The sequence below is a fragment of the Schistocerca piceifrons genome, chromosome 3 (assembly GCF_021461385.2).
Source record: "Schistocerca piceifrons isolate TAMUIC-IGC-003096 chromosome 3, iqSchPice1.1, whole genome shotgun sequence".
Lineage (NCBI taxonomy): Eukaryota > Metazoa > Arthropoda > Insecta > Orthoptera > Acrididae > Schistocerca > Schistocerca piceifrons.
This window is the reverse complement of record NC_060140.1, coordinates 606,790,630-606,808,255: the sequence shown is the minus strand read 5'-3', so window position 1 is coordinate 606,808,255 and position 17,626 is coordinate 606,790,630. Positions and strand designations below refer to the sequence as shown.

The 17,626-nt window shown below is 37.7% G+C and overlaps 1 protein-coding gene across 1 annotated transcript in view; it reads right to left on the bottom strand.

Moving 5' to 3' along the window:
- The window catches only part of LOC124788888 (neurofilament medium polypeptide-like), a 74,574-nt gene that overhangs the window by 55,032 nt on the left and 1,916 nt on the right, over positions 1 to 17,626 (bottom strand). The window contains exons 2-3 of the mRNA XM_047256170.1: positions 14,377 to 14,469; positions 2,474 to 2,961 (exon numbers count right to left, since the gene is read on the bottom strand). Coding sequence (XP_047112126.1) covers positions 2,474 to 2,961; positions 14,377 to 14,469 — 581 coding nt within the window. The remainder of the gene's footprint in view (positions 1 to 2,473; positions 2,962 to 14,376; positions 14,470 to 17,626) is intronic.

The window sequence follows — 17,626 nt, the reverse complement described above, 5'->3', positions numbered from 1 at the left end:
TCTGATGATGTGTGTTTACGACCTGTCACCGCTCGCGGCATGGCTTGCTTTTGTGCGCCCTATCGCCGCTTACAATTTAAAAAAAAGAGGAATTGTCTCATTAGCAAAACAATGGCAAGAGACTGCTATTTGCTGTTACTTACTCTGCTGTTTTCTTTGATAATGATCAACAAGAACCAAATAATAGACTGCGTATGATAGAAGATGTTCTGAACGAGAGTTTAGCTAAAATTTTTCTCTGTTTGAAAATCTTTGCAGATGCCTCTTTTGTACATTACATTCTGCGCAGAAATTAGAGTCATCTTAGAATTAAAAATCTAGTCAATTGCCATGCTTCATTTCTGACTGTATCACTATTAGGCATAAGAATAATACGAATATAAACATGACATGATATGTATATTCTTCCGCGTTTGCTGTTGTCTCAGACTAGTTTCGTGGTTTATTAGGCAGACAGGATTTAAATGAGACAGCAGCAAACACAAAAGAATACATGGCAAAATGTTTATATTCATATTATTCTTATGGTGAAGAGAATACTGCATGTGATTCACAATTCATAAAAGTTCCTATTAGCAACCATCTCTTCTCACAGGGAGCAAAAAATTCAGAACGTAGAGTTGGCCATATTGACAAACATCCCAAACAGTCTTGCCAGTCGGATTTTCGTAGTACATTGAAATGCTGCTACATTCGAAGATGAACAATACGGAATTTGTATTTACTTTGTTGGATAATGTATGAAAATGCAGTGGTTGAAACTTGGGGCAGAGAAAAAAGCTTGTCTTCCACTTTTTTTTTGTAATTTTTTTACTGACGCAGAGGTTTTAGCGCCAGTATTTATCTTTATGCATGCAAAGCATGCCTGTGTAGCGCTACATATTTTCGACGGCAGAAGTTAGTTGTGGCAGCACCTACTAACATTTTTCAGAACTTCCACTTACTTTGCACTCGATTCTAAGCCGCAAGCGGTTTTTTTGCATTACAAAAATCGGAAAAAAAGTGCAGCTTAGATTCGAGTAAATACGGTATTTAGCATTGAAGTTAGCCAGTCAGGTCATTGTGTGCACAAATTCAAACACTTGCACATGCTAAAATATGGTAATACACAGACATCTATGAGTCTGTGAGTTACACTTGTTCAAATGCTCATTACTCATTAAAATGAGCCTTTTTGGCAAGTGATAAAGTTAAGCTAGGTGAGAAAAAGCTACATTTGCTTTGTTTGAGGAACGCAAATGAAGAACAAGTTTGATGACACTGTATCTGGCAGTCCGCTTGAATTTGTGCATGTGATGACCTGATTGGCTAACTTAAATGCTAAGCAACTCGGAAATGGCACAAGGTGTCAATTTTTTTTTAACAATCATTTCTCAGCACCATCTCCCCTGCAACATCCTTACAAGCTTTTCACACTGTTTCTGACCACCCTGTATACCCACAATGCAAAAATAATTCTTTATTTGTCCACAGACAATAAGGTTTAAATTGTATCTGTAAAAAGAAGTTGAGAACTATTCAGTTGTCTCATTTAAATTCTTTTGCTATTTGATATTTCTGCAAATGAGGATATTTGTTGCAAAGTATCAATCACTTTAGTGAATGTCATGTAGCTGATATAAGAACTGTTCCACCTACATGACAGTATGACAAATTTTGAGCAAATTTCCATATGGAGAGGGTGTGATAGAAATGGGGTTAGAGTACAATATGTTGAAATATAGTATCAGGATTTCTGGGAGATTCCAGAATAATTAAACTACTGTTTCAAATAAGAAAAGAGATGGAAAGTTGGGAGGGGGTGGAATGGAGGAGGGCTGAGGAGCAACAACCAGAGGTAGAAGAATCCAAGGAACTGACAAAAAGTTAATTATGATAACTGAGTTGGAAGAACTTACAACAGAATCATAAGAAAGAAATATGGTAGGATACAGTAATTATGGTAACTGATTAACATAATCTAGATCTTGTTGAGTTCCACATGTGATTGATACTAATATTAATGATTAATGGGAACTACCACAGACATATTTATACAACATTTGTTGATGTTCTAAAAGAATGTAACTGGTCATGACATAACAATTGTTGTATAAATACAGATGTAGTGGTCCTCATTAATCATTACTATAGATCAAGATAAAAAGCAGTTGTAACAAGAGGAGCAATTACCAAAGAAAATAAAGAGAGAAATCAAAAAACAAGGGAGAAACAATGAAAATATCAGAAATTCAGAAGAGTAGTACAGAGACAGAAATAATTCTAAAATACCACTGAGTCAGCTAAAAAATCATTACCAATATATGTACAAAATAAGTAAAAAATCTCCTGCTTTGTGATTTTATTGTGTCAGTTTGGAAAGACATAAATAAAATCACTCTGATCAGTATGGACAGAAAAATGATATCATAATTTACCATGCCACCTTCGACATACTCTATTATTTTGTAGATTTACAGTTCATTCTTGTTACCAAGGCCTCCACATTTCTTTCTGTAGTTTCTGTGAATCACTTTTCTTCTGCAGATTTTGGAGGTGCCTTTGCAGGTGCTCTGATAATCTGTTTTTTAAACTAGGTTGTACATTGTTAATTGCTTTGTTCACTTCTTTTACACATTCCCAGAAACCAATATAGAATCTGTCTTTCGTTTCCACACATGTTTCTGAAGTAATGTCCCTACCAAAATCTTCACATCCAGTCAATGGATTTTGTTGTACTTTCTGTGTATTATGTGTGGACTGAGAAAAATGTGTATTATTTGTGCCTGTGATATGCAGAACATGCAAAACAGGGGTCACAGTCCTTTCAGATCTGAGCACTGGATTTTTCTCATATATTTCTGTATATTCTTCTGGAGCACTTGACCTGTTCAACTGTGAATGTTTTCCATGAAGTTCCTGTAGGTGTTTCACTGTCATCTCCAAAATATCTGCCTTCTCAAGCTTAGTAGCCTTTAATTTCTACAACAAAATGAAGAAAAGCAGATGTTACATTTGATAATCTCATTTAAAAACAGAACATGACCAAAAAAATGTACCCACTACAAGACATTTTTGCATTAGTGCATAAACAAGTTCTTTCATGATCAGACCAGTCTTATGTGACTGCAAGAGGAATGCCATATAGTGTATTAAAATCATTAGGGAATCAGTCTAGGAAAATGTGTCGTGGACAACTAGGAGTGCAACTCTTTGCTGTTACTACAGGGAAAAGAAAAAAGTGACTTCTTTCCTAGACATGTAAACAAAACACATACACATGATTGTCCAGCTGTTAATGTTCCAGGAATTATTGGTGTTTGATGCCAGTGTTCACTTCAATTGGGTAAGTTCATCAGCTTTTCCACTTGTGTGTTGCCTGCTGTGTGATTTGAAAAAAGTGTCAACTTGTGTTGAATGATTTTGCTCATTATTGTCCTATGGAATGACATTTAGAGTAAAAATTGATTGAGAAATTTATTGATCAAAGTAAGTAATAAGAAAATTGTGAAATAGATAGCTACACATCCTACAGGTTCTTATTTAAACAACCCAATTATCTTTCAAGTGTATTTACATCTTAATGACACTTTTGACCAAGCAAATTTCTAATTGAAATCAATACTGCATACTTGCACAATGGCACTTGTACTGCAAGCAGACAGTTAAGATTCTGGTGGTAAAATTAATTCTCATCATCTGAATTTCACTGGCAGGTAAGGAAGAATAGAAGGTGGCGTTAATTTCCTGGTGGCGTTAATTTCCAGATCACCAGACAATGTGCCAGTACCTTAGCTTATGTTCACAATCCCTCCACCATATCTCACAGAACAAGAACAAATGACAAGTGACGTGGTTGATATCTATCTATCCCTCACTAACCAATCCCTTTGCTGCTCTTAAGAAAGGCTAAGCCATTTGCCGGCGCCAAACTTAATCTTCTCCCTTTCTTTTACTCACAAAACCACAACAATGCAGTACCACTCATCACAGTCCTCCACCCTATACAAGTGTAAATTGGATTCTTCATAAGAAGGAGGAGGAAGGCAACAGCAAACCATCTCCACGAGAACCTTGCTAAGAACACCAATGAAGGATTCCTTCATCTTTCTCCAACCTCACTTCCTAAGCATGGGACTTACCGTACTTTCTGTTTTTATTTTTGGCTGATAATAACAATAATAATAATAATTTTAAAATCAACTGTGATGAATACAACCACAAACCAATGCACAAAAATAATGCTATATGATTCATCCTTCCTCATCCATAATTCAGCATGAGTCCTGTGTCCTGGTGAAAAAGTTGTCAGTAAACTGTGAATGTAAATGAAGCAATGATTGTAAATCACTAGTATTTCTGAATAAGTTACAAACACATTTTATTAGTAGGTCCTCTCAGAAATTATCTGGTTAGGTAGACTGAAAGACTGAAAATTCATATTAGTCACAAGGCAAGTATAAGTAACAATACTTGTTATAAAAACACAATCTTATTACAGCATGTTGCTAGATTATTGACAAATATTAAGTAAATGGTAGTAGATAAACAATGGTTGCTATGACTGAGGAAGCAGCAGGTGTTTATTTATTTATTTATTTATTTTTAACTGCTGGGATTATCTTTCACTCTGCAGTTGAGTGTGCACTGTTATGGAATTTATTGACAGATTAAAACTGTGCACTGGATCAAGACTTGAGCTTAAAACATTCCATTTTCCAGGAAGTGCTGACAGAGCTAACCAGGTACAATTTGTGACCTACTCTCACTACTCCACTTCAACCAGCACCTTTCTCCAACCTTCCTATTTAATCTGTCAACCAGTTTCATAACACTGCACATTTAGAGAATGTCATTTATTCCAGGACTACTAGATCCACAATGTATGCAGGAGACCATCTGTGAAATCTGAAAGGAAGGAGAAAAGGTACTGAGATGAGTGAAGCTGCAAGGACAGGTCATGGGTCTTGCCTGATTATCTCAGTCAGTAAGAGTGTCACCTAGGTAAGATCCCAAGTTCAAGTCCTAGTCTGTTGCACAATTTTAATCTGCCAGGAAATTTCAACCAGTGACTTTCATGATAAGTTTATTACTTTCATTTATACCATGTATAAAAACTTATGAAATGTTGTGTATAATTAGTTTTTGATAACTGCTCTACCTTGTTTTGATGTATGCCTTGAGTTGTTACCACTCCCTGAAGGTTCTACTCAATGACAGAATCTATCGAAAATGATGAATGGGTGGCACAATATCTCAGTGACAAGATTTAGCATGATTTTTAGCCTCGTGCATCACTAGTAGCACAGAAGCTGTTCATTCACAGTATGGAGCAACAGATGTAGTAGAAGCAACCCTTATTTTTAATTTCAGGACAGTGAACTAATTTTCAAATAATATAAGGTATTTGAAGAACAGAGCTAAGCTGTCGATGAATAGGCTATTACCAGATTTTTTTTTTTTTTTGTTGCTTCCTGTTGTTTCTCAACCTCAAATGCTAAGCACAAGGAGAGGCAATGAGTAAACGACTTCAGTGAGCTTCAGAATTTTAGTCTCGGGAGAGTGGAGGAGAGGCATTTGAAGATAATTTCTTTCAAAGAGTTCACGTTAGTACACTTCCATGTTTGCAAAAATAGGCATCATAAGTCATAATGCAGGATCTACTTTGCATCAGATAGATTCATTAGAACAGACAAGAACAATGAAATATTATTTACACATATCAGACTCATGACATGGCAGTTTTTGAGAAATTGAAATTTCACATGTAGGGGTGAAGACTGAACAGTATAAGTCTGTCGTACAACATATTAAACTTCCTTGCTTGTTTGTTCAAAGTGCATTTAATGCAATATTTTTTACTCTTTTGATAGATAATGAAACCTTCCAAAAATTTGTATATTGCAATCAAAAACCATGACCAAGGGAAAAAGTAGATGCACATACATACCCACTAATTTAACTATAGGTATCCAGTGTCTTTGTCACATATTAGTATTTTGAAATTTATGACAGATTTTGGCTTTGCAGTCATCAGATCAAATGAGTACAGCGGCAGTACACAGGCAACTACTCAAAATAAAAATTTGTGCCAAACAATCGTGTCAGAGGAACATCTGCAACTGAGCATTACACCAGAGGTTGAAAATACCGCTACAGCAGTAAGGTTCTTTTATTTAGAACATGACTGGTTTCAAGTTCTTATATGCCCATCTTCAGGTGTTGTAACTTGGTGCTGTGACCCCAATTGCCACGATGGATGAGTACAAGATGCAGTGTGCTACCACTGAGTGTAGAGCACAGACACCTGAAGATCAGCGTATAGGAGCCTGAAACTGGTCATGTTTTAAATGAAAGAGCCTTACAAATGTGGCAGTATTTTCAACATCTGATAAATTTATGTATCGGATATGTGTCTGTGTGTCACTGCTGTGCTCGTTGGATTTGATTATGACAGCAAAACTAAAAGCAGTCATGAATTTTAATAAATTAATTTGTGAGCAGAATACTGACTTGTATCATTATCATTATCCCATTGCAAATGTCATTGGTCTCCTTCACAGGTCAAAGTGTTGTCATTTCATGAACTCATGCCTATGAATTTTCAAGACACCTGTTTGTCCTCAATACAGAACATACACTGAGGTGACAAAAGTCATCGGATACTGATACGAATATATGAAGTATCAGTAGTATCACATACGCAAAATATAAATGGGCAGTGCATTGGCAGAGCTGTAATTTGTACACAGATGATTCATGTGAAAAGGCTTCTGACATGATTATGGCCACACGAAGGGAATTGACAAACTTTGAACATGGAATGGTAGTTGGAGCTAGATGCATGGCATTCCATTTTGAAAAGCATTAGGAAATTCAATATTTCGAGATCCACCGTGTCAAGAATACCCCTCTCACCATGGTCAACACAGTGGCCGACAACCTTCATATAACGCCTGAGAGCAGCGGCATTTCTTAGTGTTGTCAATGCTAACAGACAAGTAACTCTGCATCAGATACCCACAGACATCAATGTGAGAAGTACGATAAATGTATCCATTAGGCCTGTGCAGTGAAATTTGTCATTAATGGGCTATGGTAGCAGACGACGGCGCAAGTGCCTTTGCTAACAGCACAAAATTGCCTGCAGCACCTCTCATGGACTTCTGATCACATCGCTTGGACTCTAAACAACTTTAAAACCATGGCCTGACCAGATGAGTCCCAATTACAGCTGGTAACAGCTGATAGTAGGGTTCGAGTGTGGTGCAGACCCCACAAAGCCATAGAACCAAGTTGTCAACAAGGCACTGTGCAAGCTGATGGTGACTCCATAAAAGTATGGGCTCTGTTTTCATGGGGTGGACTGTGTCTTCTGGTCCAACTGAACTGATCATTGGGTGGAAATACATAGGTTGTAACTTACATAGTGGCAACACTGCTGTGGAGACACTATGCAATGGAATCTACTTTTGTTGCTGATAGCACGCGTTGTTGACATACCTACGTTACCTCTGAGCAAATGGACTCACCTGTTCCATGTCACTGGCATGTGCACAGTCGAGGGAGACACAGTCACTTGTGAGTGAATGGTCTTACATAACGATGTCACTTTGTTTTCAAAACAGGAACGTTGGTGTTGGATCAAGATTGAATGTGCCAGAGGTCATACAGCATGACAGTGTCATCAAGGTCTCCAAGAGGCATGCAGAGAATTGGTATTGCCGTACAGAACAGTGGCACGTTGAGTAAAAGGCTTCAGTGACGGTCGGCAAATGTGGCAGACATGCATCAGGCATTACATTCCTCCAAGGCAGACCATCAATGCACAGTATTACTGTTTGTTTTTGGAGCATCACCTGCGACCAGCTTTGCAAAAGAAGCGGCGACAGGTTCTGCACAACTCACCCATCATTTTGCATGACAATGCATAGGTGCATACAGCACAAGCTGTGGCTGCTCTGTTCAGGCGATGGGACTGGGAAGTACTGTACCATCCACCATACTCCCCGGACTTAAGTCCTTGTGACTTTTGATTTGACTCCAAAGATGAAGGAACCACTTCATAGCATACTCTTCAGAACTGTTCCAGAGATTTGCCAGGTAGTAGACCGCTCCATTTGCACCATCAACAGAGCAGGCTCTACTAACGATATACTACGCCCTCCACATCGCTGGCAACGGTTCTACACAATGCTAGTGGCTACTTTGAAGGACAGTAACAGGTGCAAATATGTAACTCTTTTGTATCGGTTGTGAATAAATAGGCCGGCCGGAGTGGCCGTGCGGTTCTGGGCGCTGCAGTCTGGAGCCGAGCGACCGCTCCGGCCGCAGTTTCGAATCCTGCCTCGGGCATGGATGTGTGTGATGTCCTTAGGTTAGTTAGGTTTAAGTAGTTCTAAGTTCTAGGCGACTGATGACCTCAGAAGTTAAGTCGCATAGTGCTCAGAGCCATTTTTTTTAATAAATAGTTGCCACTATTTAAGTTCCAACCCTCGTAGTTATGTTCAGCTACCCAGAGACCATTTTCAGCCATTCAGGGACTTCATTTTCCCAAACACTATTGTGTCACAATTGGTGTGAAGAACATTCTGGACAACACCCACGTTGCCCAACATGAATCCCATTGAACCTTTAACGGACATAATTGAGAGGCGAGTTCATGTACAGTATCCTGCACTGGCAACACTTTTGTAATTAAGGACAGCTATAGAGGCACCATAACTCAAAATTACTGCAGGGGATTTCCAATGACTTGATGACTCCACGTCATGTCAAGTTACTGCACTACATCAGGCAAAAGGAGGTCTGACACAATATTAGGATGTATCCCAGGACTTTTGTCACCTCAGCATATATTTGTGTTTTTCCTACGATGTTTGTCACAAAATGTATTGTCCTTTTTTAGAGAACATGAAAACAAATAAGTAAACAAAAGTGTTAAGTAATTATTGCTGTAAAATCAATCTCTCTCTCTTTACTTTCTCAAAGACTTACTTGTTTTCTTCCTGTCATGGTAACACTTTACTTTGCCTTGGAAAGTACTTGCTATAGAAGCAGGGAGAGCAGAGAATCCTTGGACATGTTTACCATCAAATCTGTTAAGGGCACCTTACTTAGTTAACTTGTATGAAGACTGGTGGTTAGTCTTGTTCAGTACCATGTATATAACAGTATCATATTAAATATTCAAACAATGGAAAACCTGGGATGGAAGTAACAATATTAGAAAAGGAAAGTTGCTACTCACCATATGGCAGAGATGCTGAGTCGCAATAGGCACAACAAAAAGATTCACACAATTATAGCTTTTGGCCATTAAGGCCTTTGCCAGCAATAGATACACACACACACACACACACACACACACACACACACAGATAGTTGTGGTTTCAGTTTTCAGTTGTGTGAGACTGCAGACGTGTGTGCAAGTTGCGTTTGCATGAATGTGTGTGTGTGTGTGTGTGTGTGTGTGTGTGTGTGTGTGTGTGTATGTGTGTCTATTGCTGAAAAAGGCCTTAATGGCTGATAGCTATAATTGTGTGAATCTTTTTGTTGTGCCTATTGCGACTCAGCATCTCCACTATATGATGAGTAGCAACTTTCCTTCTCTAATATTGTCATATGAAATACTGTGACAGAGGGGGTGGGGGAAACAATCTCAGTGTAATTTATTATAATGAATGTTGTTTTGAACATGGTACCAATGTGTTCCAAAAAGCCACACACAAAAATGTGATTTTTCAAGGGCCATATCCAGGGCTCCACTGACCACAGAGATAAGGGGTCAAGCTTTTTGGGTAGCCCTTGCCCTAGCGACCATTTGTACACCTATTGGGGGCATGGGCATACAGTCTCTATCCTAAACTACAGGGTCAAAATTTAAACATACATTTCCTCCAGCCCAAGAAAATTGAGTAAGTTGATTGGTTCTTTTGAATTAGGTGTAGTTTTGGTTTTACTTTAAGTGACTTATAAAAGCACCATTTCTTCATGGGCAGCTCCTGAGAAAAGCCTGAAACACCTTGATTTTTCGATATGAAAGCACCAATCATGGGAATGGCCAATTCCATAATTTCTATTCATGGCAGATCATTAAAATTTTCACTACTGGTTCTTAAGATGGTGTTCTCAGGGAAACCTGAAATTTTTGTTTGATATCATTATCTGTTCCTGGTATCAGAAGGTTCAAATATACTGACTTATGCACATAACATTCAGTCTGAGGCATAATTGTTGATTTAAATGACTTAGTGGACAAACAGCAAGTGTTGTAGGGTCATCACAAGGGTTCTGTGATCAATGAACTATGTTTTGAGTCAGCATTTTTTCACCAATAAAACTTTATGATGCCCTCTCTGTGTACAATAGTCTCTTCACACCTATACAAATATGTCCAAAGTGGTACTTAAATGACAAAAAATGGACTAAAAAGCATCTTAACACGCCTGAAAATAACTTAAAATGACTGCCAAAAATTATATAAAACTGGAAAGTAAATATTTCTAATAACATTTTCCCTCTTTTAAGATACAAATCATAACCCAGGCATTTTAGATGAATTGTGATTGATACGCAAAGTATCCTTAAAAAATGTAAGGCAAACAATTTTGTGTTAACTGTCGGTTACTTATTTGTTATTTATATGCGTAAAAGTGCTTACGTGTATAAATAAACTGTCAGAACTTCCTAATGCCCTACAGAATTCATTTTGTATAAGCAACACAGCCTGCTGTAGCAGGAAGAAGAAGGGAACCAGAGGAAAATTCTCCTACTGAATAATGTTCTTTTTTAAAGGAATCTGACAGAAAAGTGGGGAATCCTCGGTCTGCCTTCCTCACCAAAAATTTGGTGTACAAACATATTTGTGCTGAAAGAGAGTATTAGGGAGACAGTGATGGTGGAAGCGTGAGGATACAGTGTGAGTAGGAAAGGAAGGCAGAGCAGACACTGATGGTGGGAGAGATAAAGTGGCAGTGAAAGAGAAAGAGAGATTGAGGAAGACAATGGCAGTGGGAGCCAAAGAGAGAGGAGATATTGATGGTCAGTGAGAGACAGTGGCATTAATAGAGAAATGGATGAAGGTAGAAGCAGTGGGAGCAAAAGAGGAAACCGTGGAAATGAAAAACACAGATGAGTGGAGACCATACATAGATCTGGGTGGTCTGGACCATCTCAGACTGATGAACTTTAACACATAGCTATAGGAGCGAAGGCATATTTTGGACTGAAATTTTAAACAAGTGGGTACAAGGGAAAAAATAAGTTGAGCCCCCCTGAATTTTTGAGTTGCCAATGTATGGTGGAGACAGTGGCAGTGGGATATATCATAAATCAATGGGAGAAAGAGAATACAGTGGAAGAGACATACATAGACAGCAGCAGTGAGAGGGAGATGCTGAGTATGAAAGTTTAACTTAAAGCAGACTGGGTAAAAGAATTTAGAATGTTCTACGTTAGAGTGCGAAGATGTTTGCATGCCAAAATTTTTGGTGAGGAGGCAGAACAACGATTGAGGCAGCTGGTCCCCGCTTTTCTATCAGCATCTTTTAAAGATGTGCTTGTCTGCCTTAGTTTTCTCCAACAGGAGCATTATTCCACTGGTAACTACATACTTATTTCACAACCAATTTCATTTGCTTGTGAAAGAGTAAAATATGTTCCATAAAATGCAGTTCAGACCCACAAACAAGGCAACTGAAAGTTATGTGAATGCTAGCCTTATACCATATGATCACTATCCCTGTTAGGAAGGGTTTTCCTCCTCAAGTATATCTGCAATGGATTGCAATCATCATCTCTTTGATTTCTTGACATTGCGGGTATAAATCAACTGCTGAGCATAAAAAATGCAACACCAGGAAAGACAGTAAATAGCAAAATACTACTTTTTGAGTGTACTCAGTACAGTAGGAACAATACATGATTAAATTTTTAGGTGACTTTGGCATATACATTGTGTAAAATTTAGCACACCAAACAACTACCAGTATTAATGGTTCAGAGTTTTGAGTGGAACTGAGCTTGGATGACCAACATGGGTATGTCATTCCATGCTGCTTCAACTATGTATCAGAATTCATCAACTGTAATGGCTGACGACTGGCAGCATAGCATTCTCTTGGTAATCATTGACAAAACTTTTTTTGTGGTTGAATTATCTGGAAATGTGTTTGCCAGAGCAACACAAAGACACACTGTGTTGAGATAAGTCAGGACAACATGTATAACATGTGGTCTTGCATAATCTGGTAGTATGATTCTATCATGGCTGTCTCAAAGATAAGGCACAACCACAGCCTTCCCATATCGTAAATGTAACCCACACTGTCAAAATTACTGTCTTTATGAATTAAATGTTCTTAGTATGTATCCATTGACAGACTGGACCTACATATCAACTGATGAGCTAGCATGTTAGCATGTACCTCTCTGCTGCTGTGTCGGTGGAAGATGCATATAGTCACTGTGTTGACAGTCTGTGATGCCCTAAATGTTGTTGCACTGACTGTGTGCATATTTCTCTTGCTGAAAGCAAGCTCATTTCTTGATTTAAGATATATGACCTGTTTGCACTATCTAGGGTGGCTGAGAAAATAATTTATCTGTCCTTTCTGGCACTGGTCATGTAGGGCCATTGAAAATTATTCATCACATTGAGAATGATCCTTCAGCACCCACCAGTTTCATATCTGCATGAGAGTCTTGGGATCCAGACCAACAACAGCACAAGTATCACAAAACCGTAAACTGTTTTGAAATACTGTCCATGGAAAAACAGTGATCCATAAAACAATAAAATTCCTTTAATAGAAGCAGTATTTGTCATTAGGAAAATCTTATTTTCAAATTTTATAACAATTCCACCTGGTCCAAAACACATGCTGCATCATAACTTTTTATCTTGATTTATTTCAAAAACTGAAGCATAGCGATATAAACTCTTTCATAGGAGATACTTTCATGTGCCTCCTAATTAATATGCTGAAGCTGTTAAAGTTTGTGGCTCATACGGTTTGGCTCCTGCTGCAGCCTACATTACAAATGGCGTCTGGTCACAAATTTTTGGTCTATATCAGTAACTGTATTTTTTTGTGAAAAGGCATCAGTACAAGAAAAGTCATCAGTATTTATTTTCCATTAGCAATATGACATCACAAAGTACAATAATATTGTGTGCAAGAATGTAGTCAATAAGAGAAATGAAAGAAAGTGGCATTCATTCTCTAATTTATTTATTATGAGCTCTGAAACCTAGCAACCAAAAGTGTATGGAGTGTAGAATATGTAATGGTGATGGTGGTATGAATAGGGCATTCAACAGGGAGGTTATCAGCACCTGTACTCAACTGATGGGAGACGAATGTGTTCTTGTTTTGAGAAACATATGCAACAGGTGGAAAAATATAAAATGTAATCCTCAGCCACCATGAGACACACTCTCTCGACCACACTCACACTTTTACACATAACACCAAAAACGTATCCCTCAAGGCAGTTTGTGATTAAAATACACAACACACTATAACTACACAACATCTAAAACAGTGTAACAGGGGGCTATGCCTGGGTGAGCAACTGGAAGACAAAAGATGAAGCAACCACCCTGGAAACACATTAAAATCTCCTGCCTAAGTTACTACTGAAAAGACCAGACATCACACAGAATCTCTAAACATGAACCATATTTGATTCGTCATCTTCTAAAATAGGGGGGCAGGTCAAGTGGTTGCTTGGTTTTAGCCGTCATGGCTTGATATAAAACACATTCTGTTAAGAAGTGATGCACAGATATCTGTACATTAAAGCATTGCATACTGGTGGATCCTTCTCCTGGAAAAGCAGTTCTCTCATCAGAGGATAGTCCCCTATCTGGAGGCACATTAAGAGTACTTCCTCCTGCCACAGTGGCTGAAAGGTAGTTGTACCATAATTTAGAAAATAAAGTCAAGAGATATTGTGAGTGTGATACTGATTGTTGCTGGAGATTTTTGTGCTACTTTATTTCTTTCAGGCATTTTACTTTGAAATATGGAAAGGTCCAGAAGTTGTTAATAATCTAAGAGTATCAACCGTATAGTGTCAAGTAGTAATGAAGATAATGGGTTCAGTCACTTGGTGAATACTTATTATTTTGTTGTGAAGAGATGTTATGACTTTTCAGACAATAACAAAAAATATGTTAAAACAATCCATTAGTGTGTTTTAGAATGTTATTTGTATTTGTCTGTTAAAAACATATTAGAACTACTGCTTGTTCAAGGGATGCATAGATTCTGCAGAAAATCTGGTGTGAATATTTTTAGCAATATATAATTAGTGCTTTTCTGCATCTGTAGATTCCATGAGTGACACCAACAACAGCATGGTAAATTGTGTGAAAAATGGTAAAGTTACCTCATTTTCAGAATTCATGATCAGTTTCTTAAGTTCATTGAGACTGTGATTTATTCGAGCTCTCCTTTTTCTTTCCATGAGGGGTTTCCGTACCTGGAAAAAAAAAAAAAAAAAAAAAAGTATATGTTAGAAAAAGAATGTGCTCCTCATTTTCAATCTGTACGTTGACCGACACATTCATAACACACAGTTAACTGAATTCATTCAACAAAAACCATGAATTTATTATATGTGTGTGTAATACTTCATATCTTATGCAATCTCTGAAAAACCTGTAAACTAGTCAAGTTGATATGACACAATCACTTGTATGTTACAAGAATTTGTCTTGTGAATCCATGTGATGACAATTTACAAATGCCAAAACATATCTTGCTCCCTTGTTATATCAAATGGAAATGGATTAGGCCAGGTGATATAAAGTTGTGGGGTTTATGTATGGCAGACAGATGAAACATTTAGTACTGCTCAATCCATGTTACTTTCAGCATGGAAAGCAGCCAATTCAACTGTAGTAGTTGTGAACAAAAACTATAAAAATCAGTCAGAAGGTATTGTAATGAAGTGCAGGAGTTACTAGACATACTATAGGAACAACATTAACTTACACAGAAATGGAAGTAGAATATATACAAAGCAAATATTTAAAGGACACAGTTAACTACATAGCACTTTATTTTATCTCTGTGAGACACTTACTGGTCCATAGAGGACAGTAAAAATCACATCTTTATGATATTCTCTGTTTTAAGTGATCTGTCAGGACAGGGAATTATGTATCCTTTTAATAAAGAATTGTACAAGCTGATTATGAATTTATAAAATCACGTAAGTGTATATTTATTTGTGACATGCAGTCATCAACAGAACCTCACATAAATCACAGTTGCTGTTGACCATTGGGAAAGACTACCTGGAAATCATTGACATACCTTCGTACAGTTCAATGTAAATGGACAGATAAAAAAATCTACTCACCAAGTGGCAGCACAAGAACACACATATCAAAAAGATTTTAACTTGTGCAAGCTTTTAGAGCCAGTGGATCCTTCTGGCAGAAGGGTTGAAGGTGAAGGAAGAGGAGTGAAGAAAAAGGACTGTAGAAGTTTAGGAAAAGGGGTAGAGTTCAGAAAAGTCAACCAGAATCCTGGGTCGGGGGAGACTCACCAGACAGGGTGAGAAGGAAAGACTGATTGTTGGGGACTGCACCAGATGAGATTTGAAAACCTGAGAGTTTAAAGATGGAAGACAAGGTAATATGCATGACAGAGATTACTGCTAAAACATTGTGTGTAAGTTAATAAGAGTGAAAAGCTAAATGCATTGTAAGTAACAGAAGTGGGAGGCGGACGGTGAAAATAGACAGGTTAGAAAATGAAAGATGTAGAAAACTAAAATGGAGTGACGAAAGTAGTAGTTACTGTGAAAGAAAATAATGTAAATTAATGCCAGGTGGGTGGTGAGAACCAAGGAATATTGTAGCACTAGTTCCAACCAGCAGAATTCTGAAAAACTGGTGTCTGGGGGAAGAATCCAGATGGCGCATGTGGTGAAATAGGCACTGAGGTCACAACTGTGATGTTGTAGAGCATGATCTGCAACAGGATACTGTGTGTTGCCAGTATACAGCCTCTGCCTATGCCCATTCATCCTAACTGATAACTTGATGGTAGTCATGCCAATGTAAAAGGCCGAACAGTGTTTACATAGCAGATGGCAGATGACGTACAGTTCAGCTATCCACTTAATGGCATATGTCAACATGACAGTGATTCCCCTCAAAGAATAAAGGAGCCCTATATTACTTTGAAGAATGTTGTTTGTAAATTTTTACTACTAATAAAGTCACTAAATTTATCAAAACGTTGTCAGAGTTCATAAAAAACAGAAGAAACTGTAAAATTTTTTCTCTGCATTTAGAGCTAGTTGCCATTCATCATACCAACTAGAAATTTTGTCTTTGTCATCTTGTATCCTCCTACAGCCAGTCAACAAATACATCTTTTGTACACCATGGCATCATCAGCAAACAGCCCCAGACTGCTGCTCACCCTGTGCATCAGATCTTTAATGTGTGTAGAGAATAATAGCAGCCCTATCACACTTCTCTGGGGCACTCGTGATAGTAAGCTTGTCTCTGATGAATATTCACAGTCGGAACAACATACTGGATTGTATTACTGAAGAAGTCTTTGAGCCACTCACCTATCAAAGAACCTATAATGTACGTTCATACATTGGTTAACATTCACGCAATACTGCGAAATGTTTTAAATTAACTGATAACATAAAGAAACATGATAATGTGCAGGATGCTGAAGGTAAAATAAACTGAAAGTACAAATAAGTAAAACCAGAGTGGCCAAGAGAAAAATCTGAAGCAGTTACAAGAGAAGTTGTTGGAAGAAACTTATAGAGTAGGTAAAATTAAATTAAGTGCGATGAAAGACAAAACCAAACAAAGGCCTTACATATTTTCTGAACTGGTAGACTTTTCCTTCATTCTAAGCATTATTTTCAGTGTCAGTGATCATAGACACCATACCAGATTATGGACAATTCATCTGTTCATCCATCCACCCACTCACCCACCCACCCACCAATCTACCATGACTCAAAGATCCCAACAGTAAGGGAAAGCTTCAGGCATGTAGAACAAGCCAAGGTACACAATAACAAAAGACAAACAAATCATATAAACTAAGTCTGAGCCATACACTATATTAACAACAATATTCATTGTAGAGCTTAATGCTGTTTATGCTTATGCCAGTGAAATTTTGCCTAATAAATTAAAGAGACTTACTTTTTTAAATTTTTTTATTTACACGTCAAGTTCCGCAGGACCATATTGAGGAGCAAATCTCCAATGTCATGGAATGTGTCAGTACAGGAAATTACAACATGAAAGTAATAACAGATAAAAATAAACTGTTTATGAACCCAAAAAAAGTCAATACATAAGTTTAAGTAAACACAATCAACAATACGACAAGAATCAGCTCAATTTCTCAAGGAACTCCTCGACAGAATAGAAAGAGTGACTCATGAGGAAACTCTTCAGTTTCAGGTTGAAAGTGCGTCAATTACTGCTAAGATTTTTGAATTCAAGTGGTAGCTTATTGAAAATGGATGCAGCAGTATACTGCACACCTTTCTGCACAAGAGTTAAGGAAGTCCGATCCAAATGCTGGTTTAATTTCTGCCAAGTATTAACTGAGTGAAAGCTGCTTATTCTTGGGAATAAGCT